Here is a 17958-nt window from a genome sequence, read left to right on the forward strand (position 1 = left end):
ATAGGAATAGTAGGTGTTGGATTTCCTAGGTGTGTTAACCTTAATCCAGTTAAGTCACCACAGTTGAATAATATGTTTTCGACCGTTTCATCAGTGCTCCTGCACCAGCGGCATAGAGAGCAGCTCGTCAATCCCATTCTCTTGAAGTTTATTGAACAGGTGGCCAGTCAATGGCCACCTAACAACAGGAGTCTTTTCACCTCAGGGCGCGAGGATGGTCTCTCAATGAGAATCCTCAACCACCTTAGCCCATCTCCCGTGTTCAATTCCGAGGAAAATTTCTTGTTCAACCAACTCCTGAAGAAGCTTCTGACAGATGTGCGACAGATTGGCAGCGCAGGCACCGGACCTACAAATGCTGCTCCTGTCCCTCTCTTAGCCACTGTATCTGCCTTTTCGTTACCAGGTATCTCCGCATGGGCCGGTCACCAGATTAATTTCAAAAAGTTATCAGCACCAAGCTCACGCAGAGCTTCCTGCACTCCTCTACTAATAAAGGGTCAACTCTAACGTCGGATAGAGATTTCAGAGTTCCCTGACTGTCGGAGTATATGTAATTGTGCTTGCCAGAGTATCGCCTGCGCATATTTTCCAGGGCGCAGACTAGAACTGTAACAGCTCAGCCTGCACAATGGAACAGTCCTTCCCCAGAGGGATAGACTGATTGAAGGGAGGTCCCACAATTCCAGCACCAGGCCCTGTTGATGTAACAGAGCCATCAGTGAACCACGTGGGACCTTCGGGTCTAAGAAGCCTAGTTGATAAAGATCATAGGTCTCTGTCAGGTACAAATACATTATATGGCTCATCGAAGCAGAACCTAGTGCCCGATCGGTCACCTCTTTGGAGAAGGGGAGCTTAAGCATCCTTCACCATTTTGAGAGCCCTTGCGTGCCCAATGGAGAGTCCTCCCTCACGCCATTGTCCCTGCTCCCAGATTCTGAGAACTCCTTTACAACAAGATGCAAAGGAGGGAGACCTGTCAGGCACTCTATCGCTGCTGTAGGGGTTGATTTCAGAACGCCTGTAATACCTAGACAAGCTTTCCTCTGGCATTTAGTTATAATGCTGCGGTTAGTGGATTTTTCCATAGAAGGCCACAACACCATAGAGGCTTAGGTTAGGATAGGCCTCACCACGACAGTATTTTGTTTTTTGTTTTGTTTTTTTATCATGCCTTACAATTCATATTTGTTTGCAATTGTCCAGAATTCCATAAAAGAAAAAATATAAAATATTTGATTAAAATCCAAATACAATAAAACGTAAAAAAACCAGCTTACAGCGGACCAAACTGCTCTTACGTCACAATTTAAAAACTAATCCATACTATAAAAAGCATATTGAAGCAGCAGACTCTTATTTCTTTGCTTGAATTTAACTGTGGGCAAGTCCTGAATAGCCGAAGGGATTCTATATTAAGAAGCTTCATACCCACATAGGATTCCTATGGAAGCACCACTTTGTGTTTTACTTAAGCGACATCTTTCAGTTCTAAATTGTTGTCTTCCTCGCCTATAATAACCATGATTAGACCCGATAATATCAAAGTTCTTGTGCACAAATATCAACACTTCCAGAATATATAAAGAGGGGATTGTTAGAATTTTCCTATCTATGAAAAGAGGCTTACAATCATCACGATAACCTGCAGCAGAAACTATCCTTAAGGCTCTCCTCTGCAACACGAAAATTCTGTGGCGGGAGGAGCAGTTACCCCACGCCAATATATCATATTTTAAATGTGATTCTATAAGTGCAAAATAGGCTATCCTCAGAATACCCGCCGACAAGCAATGCGACATACCTCTCAACAGAAAAACTCCCTTACACAGCTTCTTAGCAAGCTGATCAACGTGGACATTCCAGCGTAACGACGAGTCAAGTACGGTAACAACCCCCAAAAATCTTACATCCCCCAACAGATTCTCAAAACTCACGTGGAGGTAAACCACTCGAGGGCACCCGACTGCGCCTCTCCACCATCCTCCCAGATGCCAAGGAGACAGTTGTGTCATTTGCAAATAGGGTGACCTTAAAGGCGTTGAGATAAGCTGGAAGATCATTGATGAAAATTAAAAAGAGGGGAGGTCCCAGTAAGCCCCCAACTTCCCCAAAAAGATCAAGCTAGCCACACAGTTGAAAGCCCTCGACAGATCAAGGAAGAAAGATAGGGAATAACTGCCGCTCTCAAAGCACTCCAAAGTGCATCAGAACAGCAGTACTTCTTCTTCTTCTAAAGCCGAACTGTTCAGCACAAAACAATTTATTATTATATATAAATATTCCAGTAATTGGGAACACAAAAGTTTTTCAAAAATTTTAGAGAAAACGGGAACTGAAGAAATTCGTCTATAATTATTAATATCATCTCTATCACCTTTTTTGAACAATGGAATTACTTTAGATATCTTCAATGAGTCAGGATCAGTATTATTGTCGATGCACAAATTGTAAAGTTTTGTAAGGGGCATCACAAAGTGATTGACATTTTTCTTAATGAGAAATGTCGAAAGACCATAAAAATCGGCACCTTTACTTGATTTTAAAGACATGATGGTACTTCTAACGTCATTATAAGAAAGTATACAGCAAGTTCATAATGTGCAGTTTGAAGCCCCATCCTTTCCCGAACACCCTTCGAGTAGACCAGAAGATGACGTTTGATTCTCAACGTGCTTGTTCCACAAAAGTTTGCGGTCCAATATCACCCCGAGGTAACGAACCTGCTCGGATAGAGCGAGCCCAACCCCACACAGACTAGGAAGTCTCATGTTGCTAGGCACCCTCTTCCAAGTGAAGAGAACCATCTCTGTCTTATTAGTATTTACTGAGAGCTCGTTTTTCAAGCACCATCGTTCAAATAGTCGTAGAGCATTCTGCATCATATCTACTTTTCCTCTGATCAGTATAACAAGGTCTTCCGCATTGACCACCACATCAAACCCAGCCCTCGTCAGCTCTAGAGGAGCACATTCAGGACAAGAATCCACAGTAGCGGCGACAGAACACCGCTCTGCGGATATCCCCTTCCTGGTGAGCCCCCTATGATTGCAACGTAGCAACGATGCTACGATTACCAAGCAGAGACCTCGTACACCGACGGAGAGTAGGTGGAACACCATGTCTGGCCAACGCGGATTGCATCACACCAAACGCAGTGTTGTTTAATGCGCCTTCTATTTCCAGAAATACAGTTAATGTGTACTCCTTATTATAGAGTCCTCCTCTGCAGTTTACAACTGAGTGAAGATCAGAATCTACTTATTTGCCAAGCGGACGGGTGCAGTAGTTTAGCCACTAAAGCCTCGTCCCTAATGTGTCTTTCACCCAACATCTCCAATCTCTTGACCAAGAACGAGGAGAGGCTTATTGGTCGACGTCCTTCGCATTTGTGTTCGATGGTTTTCCAGGTTTGGGTATGAAAATTACCCTCACCTTTCTCCAGGACACTGGATGTCCTAAAGCCAGACTCGCACAGAGTATAAGGAGCAGTGGGGAGGCTAGCAATTTCAGCCCTCTGGAGAGAAGTGCCGGAACAATGCTATCCTCACCTACTGCTTTGTAAGACTCCAAGCCGTTGATTGCCCAACGTAATCGTATGTGTCATCAAACGTGCAGTGATCTTCCAGTTCCCACATGAGGCCCGACGACAGCACTCCCCCTGTGTGACCTCATTTTCAACGAAGCCAGGAAAATGCACCTCCAAGAGATGTCCCAAGCTTTCTTCCTCTGAGCACGTCCTGTGCCCACTGGGAAGATTTAGGTAGTCAATCATCGGAGAGCCTCCAGCAGAGAGTATCCGCATGAGCTGGTTAACTTCAGGTGCACCCTCAATGTCACTGTAGAAGCACCTCCAAGATTCTCGCTTGGACTTTCTTATAAGTCCTTTGTATGCTCTTAGGTCCGATTTGTACTCGTCCCAGTCACTGGCAAGGTCGGATCTCATTGCCTTGTTGAAGCGATGCCTGCTGATGCGTTTGGCATCATTAATTTCAGATGTCCACCATTTCGTCTGACCCTTAGGTCTACAAACCTGGGGGCTACAGCTACTATGACAGGCCGAGATTATGGACTCCTGAAGATTTTCAGCTGCAGTGTCCAACTCTCTCATATTCCTAGGTTTAAGGTTAACCTGTCCCAGGTTTTCAGAAAGGGATGCCAGATATCTGGACCTATCTATTTTCTTGGGGTTCCTGAAAATTTCCGGATCCCTTACAGAACCGCTTCTACTGATGGTGAAGCAGATATGTCGGTGATCAGATAGTGAGATCACCTCCGTGGCTACACGCCAATACTTGATGCAATCAGCGATAGAGCTGCTGCCCCAATATTAATAGAAGCGAGTATGCAAGCCCTCGGATTTGTGTCCTTGGGCGAACAGAAGAGCCTACTTCCATAAAAGGAGAGACCCCTCACCTCGCCCCCTCTAATCTAGGGCTCCTGAATCAAAGTTATGAATGTCTGCACGTTAGTCATCTGCAACATAAGAATATCGGTTGCCGCAATGCAGTGGTGCAAGTTTAATTGCGTGACATATGTGTTAGCCGCCTTGAGGAGATATTATTATCCTCAGTCAGCAAACTGTCCAGTTGTACCAGCAGATCCTGGAGGATCAGCTGGTAGGTCAGATGGTGCAGAGCCCCGAATTGGTCCCCTGCCAACGTGCTGGTATTTACAGGTCTTCAAGACCTCAAGAGATGTCTTGTCCACCCCCAGAATGATTTACACCATTTCAGGCTTATCACTCCGGTTGTAGACTCTCCAGCCCTTAGTCTTGAGGGCCGGTCATCCCCAGCAGAGATTGGATACTGGGGGAGGTCTAATACAAGGGGATGCGACCCGGTTTCCCCAGGGAATGGTTCTCGACACACCTCACCCATGTGCCATTCAGCACTTGGCACGATATCTTACACCTTTGCTTGGGAGTCGGTCTTAGTGTTCACTGCTCACGCTTGGACCTTATCGACATGGGAGACCCTACCAAAAAGTGTTCCGTCGACATCGCTCCAAGGATCATCACAGCATACGCTATGTTGGAAAGAGAAATATTCAAATAACCGCATCATACTATCTTTATTTAACTAATGAGGTATCACCTCTGTTCCTCGCGTTGGATACCTACAATATCAAGACTTATCGTTGCCATTGCTAATACTGTAATTACCACCCTCTTTCCAAGAAATATAGTAAGTTTTACATTACTGCTATTTTGCATTAATCAGTTCCGATAATAATGCGGCTTTGTTTGAGATAACAAAAATTTAACCTCCCTTCAAATGTTCAGTTTACGTTTTGGAATGAATAGAATCCAAAAACCGACTAAAAATGAGAAACGCACTGACGTTAAGCAAGGAGCATTTTAGAGCTTGTTCAAATTCGGTTTCAAAAGGTTATTTGTTGACGAAATTTCGCATGTATCGAGTGTCCCAAATTATTTGTCTGATAGTAATAGTAATAGTAATAGTAAAGTTTATTCAACATCAAAATTTACATGTTATGTCAAATTATTCATATTATAACATACTCGAACTTAAATATTCTTCTATGCTATAAAAAGAACCGTTAATTAAAAACTCTTTGATGGTTCGATCAAATTCATTCATTGGCAGGGTTTTCATTCTTGATGGGAGGGAATTGTAGAATTTCACCCCCCAGTAGTCAAAAAATTGTTGTGTCCGGGCTAAGCGATGTAATGGTGTTATCAACTGATGTTTTCTTCTTGTATCATGCTCATGCTGATCCTGATTTAAATTCATCGACTTCTTGTGTTGGTGTATATACTTCAAACATTGTTGGTGTATATACATTCAAACATAGTGAAGGGATCTCAGAATTTCCTTGATTTAGAAAAAATGAATGCCACATTTTCGGGCTTCGGGTTAATTTGGTGAAAACCTCAACCTTATAAGATCCACTGTTTTCAATTTATAGGAGAAAATTTGAAAATGGCATGAAATTGAAATTTCTCATAACTTTTTTATTAGATACTGGTACTATCAACATGAAACAAATATTCTACAGGCACTTTTTTCAGTAGAATTCATTAGGTTAACATTTTTTTCAATGTAGGTAATTAGTTTTGGAGTTATAATATAAACTTGTGATTTATTGAATCTTAACCAAAAGAATTTCTCTGATGAATAAAACGTTTTTTTCCTTTGCAAACATATACGTATAACATGATATGAAAATTTTTTACCAAACTATAAAAATCATCAAAAGTTTGATTTTCACATTGCGAATCAACCAGGTGTCTTTCTATAAATAATTTGTGAACTTCAGATAATCAAAATATTCGGGGCTCACCAGGGTCTCCGGATTCGGGATTCACTTCATTACGCATGCCCCATAGTAATAATTTGGTAGAATTCGAAAATGTTTCAGTCGATAATGTTGAAGAATGGCTAAATTCGGATTTAAATGAACCCGGTTATCTATACTGGATGATTCGGAAACCGCATCAAATTTCTCCCAACCTAACCACTGTATGAATACAGACGATGAAAGTGTTGAAGAATTTTCCACGCAGGAAAACACTGTTTCTGCCGAAGACGCGTTGAGATTCGCAAATGGTCTGATGCACTATTTAGAGCAGGAAAATGATACGGATTATATTACTCGAGGAAAATGAGGAAAATTTGGGCTCATATTTGTCGCAAGATGAATAATAAAAAAAGACAGACAAAAATTACAAACTTTTCCAACTAATATATATACATTCGATGGGGTACCAATGAAATGATTTGTTTTTCATTTATATATTTTTATATGATATAATGATTCTATTGATTTTGTTGCTCAATAAATAATTATACCCCATACATTTTTCTAATTTTCATAGTTGTGCGTATTTTGAGAAATTTCGATTGTCCGTGTTTTTCGATTATCCGGGAACCTTTTCCCCTCAATTAGGCCGGATGATCGAGGTTCTACTGTATCATAATGTTACATATTTTTGAATAGAAAAAACGCGATTTCATTTTTTAAAGGAACAACATTTCAATATTTTCAAATTGATAAATGTTGTTCTTTAAATGTAACCAAAGGAAAAAACTAACAGTGTTAAATCCGGAGACCTTGGTGGACACCGAATATTTTAATTATCTGATAGACACTTGGTTGATTTGGGGTGTGAAATTCAAACTTTTGATAATTTTTATAGTTTGAAAAGAAATTTATATATCATTTTATATATTTTTGAAAAGGGAAAAAAAGCGATTTGATTCATTTCAGAAATTCATATGGATTTCATTTCGAAAAACAGAAGTTCGTATTATAACTTCAAAACTAATTGCAATAAAAAAAAAAATCACACTAATGGATTCTATTGACAAAAGGACATGTAGAATGTTTTTGTTTAATGTACAGCAACAGTAATATAGAAGTTATGAGAACTTTTCATTTCACGCAATTATTCAATTTTCTCTTATAACTTGAAAACAGTTTGATTTATAAAGTTGGGGATTTCAGCAAATTAATTTTTTTTGTTTGTAGGTACCTAGTATATTTTATCCTGAAGATTTTCGCCTATTTTAGCATTTTTTAAATTTTAGTTTGATTTCTCGAAAACATAACTGTAAATGCCGTCCTCAGTTATTTTATTTTTTATTGTAGGTATACCTACAGGGGTGAACAAAAAGAATGGAACGTAAGCTTTTATTCAAAAAACTTGTGTAATAATTTCGATATCTTAATTTCGAGAGAAAGGACAGCATTTGAATGATCTCAGTAGGTACCTACACTGAAAAAACTTTGTTTATTAGATGTATGAAATCGTACATTAACATTCGGACAATTTCGATAGTAATAAATTTCTGATACAAAGTACAACCGATCGAATAATGAACCGAACATTGTTATAATGAAAATTTTATTAGTTTAATGGATGATACAATGAAAAGAAATCACCTTTTGATGAACGACTTTCCATTGTATTGAGTAACGTTTCTGTTCACCGGTTGAAAAATTATAACTGAATTCATAAATACAATTAACATTTTCATTAAATTAAATTTACTTTTGGTTCAGTATATCGATTAACATTAAATTCAAGAGCTTTGCGATTTAAAACATTCATTTCTCATTCAACAACGGAACCATATGAAGTGCTGTTATTTTTCCAAAATTACGATATCGCAAAAATAAAAAGAAGAAATGTTCAGAAAAAATAAGGCAATATCTGAGCGCTTGAAAACATTCTTGTCTGTCAACGAATTTCTTGAGAGCTTATTTTTTATTCTTTTTGTTTATTCCTGTAAATAACAACATAACAATTAATAACATTTTAACATTTATGATTCCGGGAATCTACAAGCTACAATAAAAAAAATTTCTGAAATAGAAAAATGAACTCATTTCATTGGGATTTTTGCGTTCTCCGAATTTTGCCGGTGTTTTGCTCCTAAAAAAAAAATAAAACGAAGTGTAAAATTAGAGTAAGTAGGTACGTTTTCCGAAGATACAATGGAAAAATAAAAAGAAACCAAACCATTTTTTCACATTTCTTGTATTTTTCTTCGGACGTTTTCTGAGAAAAAATTTCAGGAGAATGGCATATCGATTGATGTGGAGAGTGGTGGTCTGAAAATAATCGGTCCTTGCTCGAGCGTCGCGGCGCTTTCTCCACTCAGTTGCGCACAGGCGTCCGTCGTGAAACGTCCATCCAAAAACAAAGTCCGTGAACTTTGTTGCAGTAACCTTGACCCCTCGACCATAACATTAAAAACGATGATTTACAGATGATATATCGAGCTTGAAAGGTAATTTTTTTTAGGGTAGTAGTAGCTAGATTTGCGAAACAACAATACGAAAACGTCAGACACCTAAATTTTATTGTTTTCATGATTCTTCATGACTTTGTTTCTTCATGACCTCCCGTGAACTTTGTCATTTCGCTTTATTGATATTTTTTATATTATATTTATTTCCAACGTTCCATTCGAATTCTGTTGTTTTCAAATACGAACAACTTTCTTTACTTATTCTTCATGTATTTACATCCTAAAAGTACTACTCTTTTCATGTAGTTTTCTTCTATTTCAATAACAATACTGAATGTCTCCAAATAACGAATTTTGTATGACCATTAAGCTTAGCGGAAATGTACTTATATTAAAATGCCGCGTATCTATGAATATACCTTTAAAAATAACGTTTTCTTCATTCGCTCAAATTTCATATCTACCATACATAAGGTTCTAAATATAACCCGAAATACGTACTCAATTCGGTTAAAGTTAAAGCATCCAATTCGATTGACTCTTCAATGAAATAAATATTGACACGCATTTGTATGTATTTTGTAACCCTTCAATGACACTTATGACTGTCCATCGATGTATTCAAGGAATTTGAAACAGCATTATCTTCAACTTACATTCTTTTATTAAAAACTTTAGTCATTACTTTTTATGTTGCGTTTTGTTTCATGACTGAGTTGTATTTTCATTTCTTCATATTTTTTTCTTTCTGTGTTTTTACTTATCCTATGAATTTATCGCCTGAAAGATTCAATAACTTCATTATTATTTATTTATCCTCACTAGTATTTCATCAGGGATATAATTCGAAATTTAATTTCAGATGCTCCCAAAATATAGGCTGTATTCTGTTCTGAAGTGCTTCAGAAAGGAGGGTTCTTCCAAAGATTTTTCTATATCTGATTTAGACGTATCAAACAAGACTTCGGAAATGGACGATTCCTCTATTTCCACAAAGGGAAATACGCGAAGAAAACGGATTAACATATCCCTGGAAAAGTCGAGATTTTGGGATATGTGTTGCTATTCGAGAAAGAAGTCGAAAATGGCCAAAATGGAAAGAAGTGAGTTTGAGTTATCATAAAAATTGTGTTGAAATATTTTGGAAATAAGTGGACAGTAAAATTTTATGGTTCATGTTAGATTGTTACGGTTACCATCTATTTTAAACTCCCGCAAGTTTATAAACTGACGGTATATTAAATTTTGCAAATGTATTTTACAGCAGCATTAAAAACAACGACTTGTTAATAGCATTTTCTGCACAATCTCTTCAAAAAGCTGTCTTGAAGTGGTACTACCTATTTGTTGATTGTTTCCAATAATTAATCTTTGTGATTGGTAAAAAAAATCACCACTACTTGAAATTTTCATAATTACATTTTGATATGTGTGAAACCCAAAATTCGAATAGAAAAACCGCCGTCGTTCAGAAGTTCTCTCCGATACTAAGGGGTTTTCCAAAAAGAAGCTCAATTTTGATATTACAAAAACCAGTATATTTTAAGATAAATCAATAGATGTTTATTTCCTTGTGATGAGAAAAATATGTCATTAACGATATCAGCCAAATGGCCACCAGGGCTACGGTTGCAGCACCATATCCTTTTCATGACCGATTGCTGCTGTATGTCCTCGATAACTTCAAGAATTCCATCTTTAAGGTTGTGGAGCATTGGCATAAAACTTATATTTTTCGTGGCCCCCAAAGCAAAAAGTCCAAAGGTGTTAAATCACAAGATATCGGTGGTCAATTGTGGTAATACGGCCAGGAAACTTTTCTTGCCAAATTGCGATAGTTTCGTTGCTCGTGTGCCACGTAGCGCCGTTTTGTTGAAAATAAACGTCGTCCACATCAATATCTTCCAAATTCGGCAAAAAAAGTACTTATTGACCGAAGATCGCAATCCATTCACCGCAACAGTTGCACTATCCTCATTTTCGAATAAGTAAGCTACAATCGCACCATCAGTTATACTTGAGTGACGCACACGGTTCCGATTATTCACATAACTAACTACTCCCAACAGCTCAAAATTTTTCATCAGTTTCCTGTTGTATTCAAACGCGAAAAACTTGAAGATTCGCCTGCATGATTTTTCCTTCTTTCGAAGAAATTTTCCAAAGAAGACTTTGATTGATAGAGAATATAATAGAAAAAGTTCATGTCATCTAACCCAAACACTTCGACAGAATATACTAAATTACTAAACCTAGGTACTGATCTATCTTTGTGAGTGAAAATATCGAGGCAGTAAGTAATGGAATCCAAAGTGCCGACAAAGAGATTCTTTACGACAAAGGGATAATTAGATATAATATGATATTATTTATTTACTTCGGGGTCTCAAAAAATTGGATCAATTGTTATCAGGGGTACTGCCGATTCCATTCGAGTAGTTCGGAGCTGTTATTTCAGGATATCATCAATTTTTACGCGATTGTTTATTATCAATTCGGCATTATATCCCGTATATGCATATTACATGTAAGTAATGATTGTGCCGATGACAGTCAGATCATATCGAGCCCTTTGATATAACCGCTGGTTGATGAATTCGTCGATACATTTTTTGCAGGTTCAAATTATGAGAGTTGTGACTTATAATGGATATAACTCCTTATCCCCCCCTTGGGTACGCCACTGACGACCACCTAAAATTTCTTTAGTTTTGCCAACTATGACTGCAAAATTTTCACCATTTTTTGTAGTGAATTTTAACAATTTCAATGCGTTGTTGAAGCGTGTATCGTTCTATTTTTAGTAATGCCTCAGTTTTTACTTGCCAAATATCAAAATATGGCAGCTTCAACTTCAACAGTGACAGTAGCCCAGATAGCGGGTTATTCAAAATGGAACCTCTTATTGGAAAAACCTTTATAAGAGTATTTGTTTAAAATATTAAAATTTGATACGAAAATCAGTTGCTTCAACGCAACAATTCATGCATTTTGAAGGCAAAAATTGAGGTATCAAATTGAAAAAAAAACTTTCTTTTGAAATTTGGCAGAATACAATCATAAAATTTGAAAATAAACATTGCATGGATGATACTGAATAGATAAGATGTTCTGAAAACAAAGTATTCATCGGAAACTTGGCTGAACATTAATACGAATTTAAAAACGTTTACTGCTACGATACTGAATGAAAAATTCCTCTAGTAGTTTCAGAGTGATGAATATTTGAAATTTTCATCCGAGATTCCAGACAAAATTGTCACGAAAAAAAATATGATGTTTACCTTTTCCAACCAATGTTCCATGAGAATCTACTACGTATTTCTTCTATTTGTTCGATCAGAAACAGAGTTGGAAGAATAAATAGGTCATGTCGTGAATGAAAACAATTTTCTCTGTAATTTTAATCGATTTTCATCTAAACAAAATTAAAGTATGTTTACGTGTTTTGATACTGATCAACTAGGTTTTTCAGGAAGGTGTGGAAACCTTTCAAACATAATTTAATTGAGTACATATCGTTAGGAGTACGTATTTATATTATCGATATAATCTTCTTATAGGTTTCGAACTTTTTTAATCGAACGATGGATGTATAATCTATTATGAAATCTAGAATTATAACGAATGAATCGAATGTATATATACAATTTTCAGTAAATGAAAGTTTCTGGTTCCGAAAAATATTGGATATCCGATATCAAAATTTCCAGTTAAAATACATTTCAAATGGAACCTTTGGTTTCGAGTTTGTCTGTAGGTATATGTATTGGCATATTCTTGTAACATCAATTTTTATCCAATTCCGATGACATTGGGCATAGGTATCCTTGTTTGTGTAATAGTAACACTTCACTCAATAAGTCTCGGATCTAATCAATAAAACACATGTTTAATTCGTCAACATAGTCACTTTTAGGAGTGATACATGTACTCCAAAGCTCCTTTAATTTTTTATTACCTTTTCTGTTAGAAAGATTATTTTTAGTTTTCGAAATAGTCTTCAACCCCGTAAAAAGTCAGTAATCTTTGGGTGCCAGATCTGGATAATCAACTGGGTGGTCAAGCATTTGGAACCGCAATTCGTTCAGTTTTCATCGATTTGTGACAAGGAGTATTCCCTTGGTGGAAGAAAAATTTTTTTTTTTGCATTTGGAGACGTTTTTACTTTTTTGTTTTTTCTTAATTTCGATGCAATGAAGGAATGCTATATCCACTGTTGATGGTTTTACCTTTGTCAAGATAATACCTACACTTTCATGCAAAAAAACGCAATAAGTTGATATTTGATAAAGTTTGAGCTGTCATAGTTTTATTGTTTTTAGTTGAATATTTAAGATTTTTTCAGTAAACCGTAGTTAAAATTATCATTAATTTCAAGTTGCATATTCAGTTTTTTGTTGAATGCTGGCTGATTAGTCATTATACAGGGTTAATTAAAAGTTTCTTGTAATACACTAATTTTGAAACATCCTGTGATATGAATTAGTGCTCATATTCTTTCAAATTATCAATTTTTATTAGGAACAATTCCTTTCCAATAATTTTTTTTTGGTTCATGCCTTCAAGTGTACTTTGTTCATTTTTAAGGGAGAAACGACCTTGTTATTAACGGTTTACTTCAAAACATGTAATTTTTTGAAGACGTTTCCTTAAGCAGGTATCGATCAGAGACCGCAAAGTAAAGTAAGATGAGCAATTTTAACAAAATATTCCTCAAGATCCCATTCGTAACCTAATTGATAGTTTGCAGGTAATAATAAAGAGCTAAAGGTGTTAATATGAAATATTAAGCGAATTTGTTGTAAAAACTTCAGGTTATTTAAGTTATAGTTGAATTGGTTTATTTTAAAGTTTGATTTTCAATTGAAGGGAGATAGAAATTAACTTTATTGATAATATCAAATAGCTAATTGTGGACATTTTTATGGAAGAATAATAATAATTGATCATAATCTCAATACAATCAATCGGCTATCGACCTAGGTCTTCCTGCCGGTGAAAAACATTTTCATCTACAGGATTATCTGTTATAATTTCGAAGTGTTATAAAGATTTTAAGTATTCAAACATTGTGAGTACCGGTAGTTTTGCTTTCGGTGGTGTTGTCTTTTGAAAGCTGTGAATCAGTGGATCCATAATATTCATGTTATTCTGGTTGGTGATTAATTTTTTGCTAAGTTTTTCAGGTCTTCCTAGTATTGGTTCTACTTCTGTAGTCCCATAAATAGTTGTTGGTTAGAAGAGTTATGCTGTGGATTGTGTCTCAGTTTTGTGATTTTTCTTTGGCAAGTTCTTTCGGCAACTTCTATGTTTTTCATTGTTGTCTTTGGGATGTTCAAGGATGCTGTGTGTCCATACTCCAACAAGGACCTGCATATAATCTTATATGTCTTCTATGTATATTTTGCTCGCTGTTTTGTTGCTGATTTCTAAATTTTTATATGTGATCGATCTGAAAAGTAGTTTGTTCAAAATTGAGTTTATGATCTACATTGATATTGATTTGTGGGTGTAATTGTGCAATTTCCGAACAGAATAATTTTGGAGTTGGGTTCAATTTTGTGGTTAAAAATCAAAAGTCTCGATTTCGTAGGTCATCTGAATTTAATGAGTTATATTGAATAAATTATGGAATAAATACTTATCCTTATAACTGAACAAAATATTGTTGCCTTTACTCATAAACTGAACTGTCATACTATAGCATTATGGTACAATGAGCAAAACCATCTCGTCAAAAAAATAAAATTTCTTAAAATTGGGTATTAGAGGAGGGGCGAAAAATCATCCGACCTCGCATGCACCGTGAACTAAAGATCTATTGTGCAAAATTGGTTAACCTGTTGATTGAAGTTCATTTGACTCTTAAACATAAACTAGTGCAGGGCCGGCGAGAGTAATTTTGGCGGCTGAAGCGAATCATTTTTCGTCGCCCTCATAACCAACTCACCCCCTCCCAAAAGAAAAACAGCATCTGTTCTAATGATAATACCGCATTTTCTTCTTCCAATGAAGAATCTTGCAATCGTGCCTAAAAAAATTAAATTCTATAGTGAAAGAAGAATATGAAAATGTTTTAATGAATTATATTAAACTCAATGTATCCAAGGTTTTTGAATGAAATGAAACAGCAAAACAGAACAAATACATATAGGTACATAAGTCTATGCCGATGAATAATGCGTAAGTAGGTACTATATTTGATTATCCACATGGCACTGCGTACGATCTAGGGTCGAAGAATGATTATTATCTATCACAGCACAAGATACAAGGGGCGTTAGAGCATCCAATTCTAAAACTAAATTTCTTCTAAAACTAATTGGAATTACAAACATAAGTTCCACTGAAAACATTCGGCATTTAACAGCAAATAGTTTCGAAAGCAAAATCGAGGTAATTTTTCATAAATGTTCAATGTGTAGACATCGGCTTCTTAATTATACGAAAGCGAATATAGTGTTGTTTTTCATCTTTGTGGAATACATAATTTAATTCCCCTTTTAATGAGGTTAATAAGGAATTCTGTTTATATTCGTTGGGCTGCCATGTGTTATTTAGTATAAAGGCGGTTTAGAGATTTTTATTACAGGGAACGTTGACAATCGCAAGGGAACGGAACAGATTCATGTTATTTTTAAGAATCAAGGATGAAAAATGAAGAGTTGGTCAGAAAACTAGGCCGAATTGTTGCCCCTAAAATAGAGGCGCCACGGTCGCTCCAATGTTTCTCCCCTAAAGCCGGCACAGAACTAGTATAAACCTGTATAAAATTACTAATAAGCATTTGATAAGTCTGAATGTGCAAGTTGAAATTAATAATTTTATCTACAGTTCGCTGGATAAATATAAAAATTGGACTTTAAATAAAAAATATTAGAGCTCAAATTTTATCAAATAATAATTTGTTGCGTTTTTTTTGAATGTGAGTATAGATGAACAATATCCAGGTACCCAACTCTTTTTTATATTATGATTGAAAATCCGTGATACGATTTTAACCATTAATGAAATGAAAATGATGATGATTTACAATTAGAATGAAATAGACCAAGAAACTTTTGTTTTTTTTTACCTTAGGTAATGTTTTCAATTGTGCTCTTCGATGTTTGAGATGATGCTTCAGAAGTACTATCTATTAGGAATGAAAGGTTGAAAGGATAAGAATATTACTTCCGATTCAATCCGGAAGATTCTCCGAACAAGAATTCAGTCACAATTCATACTTAGTCCTTTTAAAATGATGATATAAAACACTAATGGTTTCAGATGATGATGAAACAATATTTTCTCAGATCAATATGAAATATTTTAATTAATTGAATGATTAACTAGATAAACATATGAATGGCTTGTGAATTTTACGCCACCGAAGATTGATGTGTTGCCTATAGATTACAGCAGGTCATGCAGTTTTTGAAAGCGAACTAACAATGATTTTATGTAGGTTTTGCTATAAGTTGTAAAAGACTGATATTTCGTTTATTTCCCATCCAGGATTCAAATGAATGGTTTGTTATTTTTCAGCTGTGAAAGCGACGTTACTGATACAGAAATGGTTCAGGAGGTACATGGCGCGATTAGAATTACGCCGAAGATACACCTGGAATATTTTCCAAAGCCTCGAGTATGCTGGCGAACACGACCAAGTGAAGGTAATCCACAAGCCAAATCCAGATCTTTAGTACAAGGTGTCTCAAAAGGAAGTTCATAAGTGAAAAAGCGATTAAAAAAATGCAGTTTGTCGAAAAAATTATTTATGAAAATACATTATTTGGGAATTCATTTCTTGAAAATAATGTCTTCCAACCCTTGCGTTCACGACACTCATCCAATCCAACACTAAAATTCCTTAGCAAGTCCGCCTTAGCAAGTATGCTCTGTTATGGTTTTCTTCTTATCGTGACTATTTTACTTTAACTGGGCCAGGGAAGTTGATTTACTAATGTAAACGTTAGATTTGAGGAAACGACACCGTTAAAAGTCCATAGGCCTCAAATCAGGAAAGTTCTGCATTTCAGGCCGCAAAAACTATCATCGTGTGTTCATATCTCAAATGGAGTACCACAGGGTTCGATTCTAGGTCCACTTATGTTTCTTATCTATAATGCTGATTTGTGTGAGACTGTTAAATTTGGCATGTTTCATGCTTTTGATGATGATATTCAGATTTACATTGGTTTCAAACCGGATCAGGCTGCAGTGACATGTGTTCAGATAAATGAAGATCAGAAGATCAAATAGGTTGGATCGACGTGAGGAATCGCCGTAGATTTCATTTATCATGTCTCATTCATAAAATCATTCAGCTGAGGCTGCCCCCATATCACATCAAAAAATCATATAAAGAAGAAATGTGCACAGTGTCAGTTCGTCAGGCATCAGTATCCCATGCCAAATAACATATAAATTCAAGAGTTTCTTCTCATAAATAACCTCTTCTATTTACAATGATATCGATCATAATATAAAAAGAACATCATTGAATGGTTTTTAGTCAAAAATTAAAAAAATCACTTTTATTCAGCCAGGAATCTACTGCTTCATAAATGCCAGAATATAATAGTTTAATTTTCTTTTATTCTTGTTAATCATAAGCGTTGATTTTTTGTTTAAGAATAAGGCCCAGTTTCACCAAATGCTTTAATCTTGACTTAGCTCTTAAGTGAGGCCTTAGATCATGATTAATGTAATGTAGCGTTTCACCACACTCCAAAGCGCCATTTAATCGACCAATCGCGATTTAGCACTAATCGGCCATTTTTGGAGGATTATAACCTTTCAAGTTGAGATTAATAATTATTTATCAGTATGGAACTCTTGTCTATGTAATGATTTTTCTGGAATTTTCTAATTTTTGGGTCAATTTTATCGAAATATGACTATATGTATAGGCTCAATATTTCCCATTCAAAATACAAGTAAACTTTGTTTTTGTGTTTTATGAAATTTATTGCAAATAATAATTTATTGATATGTTTGATTGAAATATTATTTAAGAAGCAGTTAAACTTGTTAATAAGAATAAATAAGTTGATAAAATTACTTATATAGTTTTTTTTTCAGACTGTGTGGTTTTGTGAAATGGGATAATTTCTTTTTAACTCCTGCAAGTTTCCGACATTTCGAAGCACATCACTCGACATTTTCGGCAAAAATTAACTTTGTTTTTTGTTTACAAGATGACAAATGATTTGAAATGTTATGAGTTATGAATGAATGACACCTGACA

General features: G+C 35.8%; 1 protein-coding gene across 1 annotated transcript in view; it reads left to right on the forward strand.

Annotated features, from left to right (window-relative positions):
• The first annotated feature begins 8615 nt into the window (after positions 1-8615).
• Positions 8616-17958, forward strand: part of LOC123684348 (serine/threonine-protein phosphatase rdgC) — a 32484-nt gene continuing 23141 nt past the window's right edge. The window contains exons 1-3 of the mRNA XM_045623576.1: positions 8616-8762; positions 9586-9826; positions 16254-16381. Of these exons, the coding sequence (XP_045479532.1) occupies positions 9586-9826; positions 16254-16381 (369 nt within the window). The 5' untranslated portion in view covers positions 8616-8762. The remainder of the gene's footprint in view (positions 8763-9585; positions 9827-16253; positions 16382-17958) is intronic.

Source organism: Harmonia axyridis, chromosome 7 (assembly GCF_914767665.1).
Source record: "Harmonia axyridis chromosome 7, icHarAxyr1.1, whole genome shotgun sequence".
Lineage (NCBI taxonomy): Eukaryota > Metazoa > Arthropoda > Insecta > Coleoptera > Coccinellidae > Harmonia > Harmonia axyridis.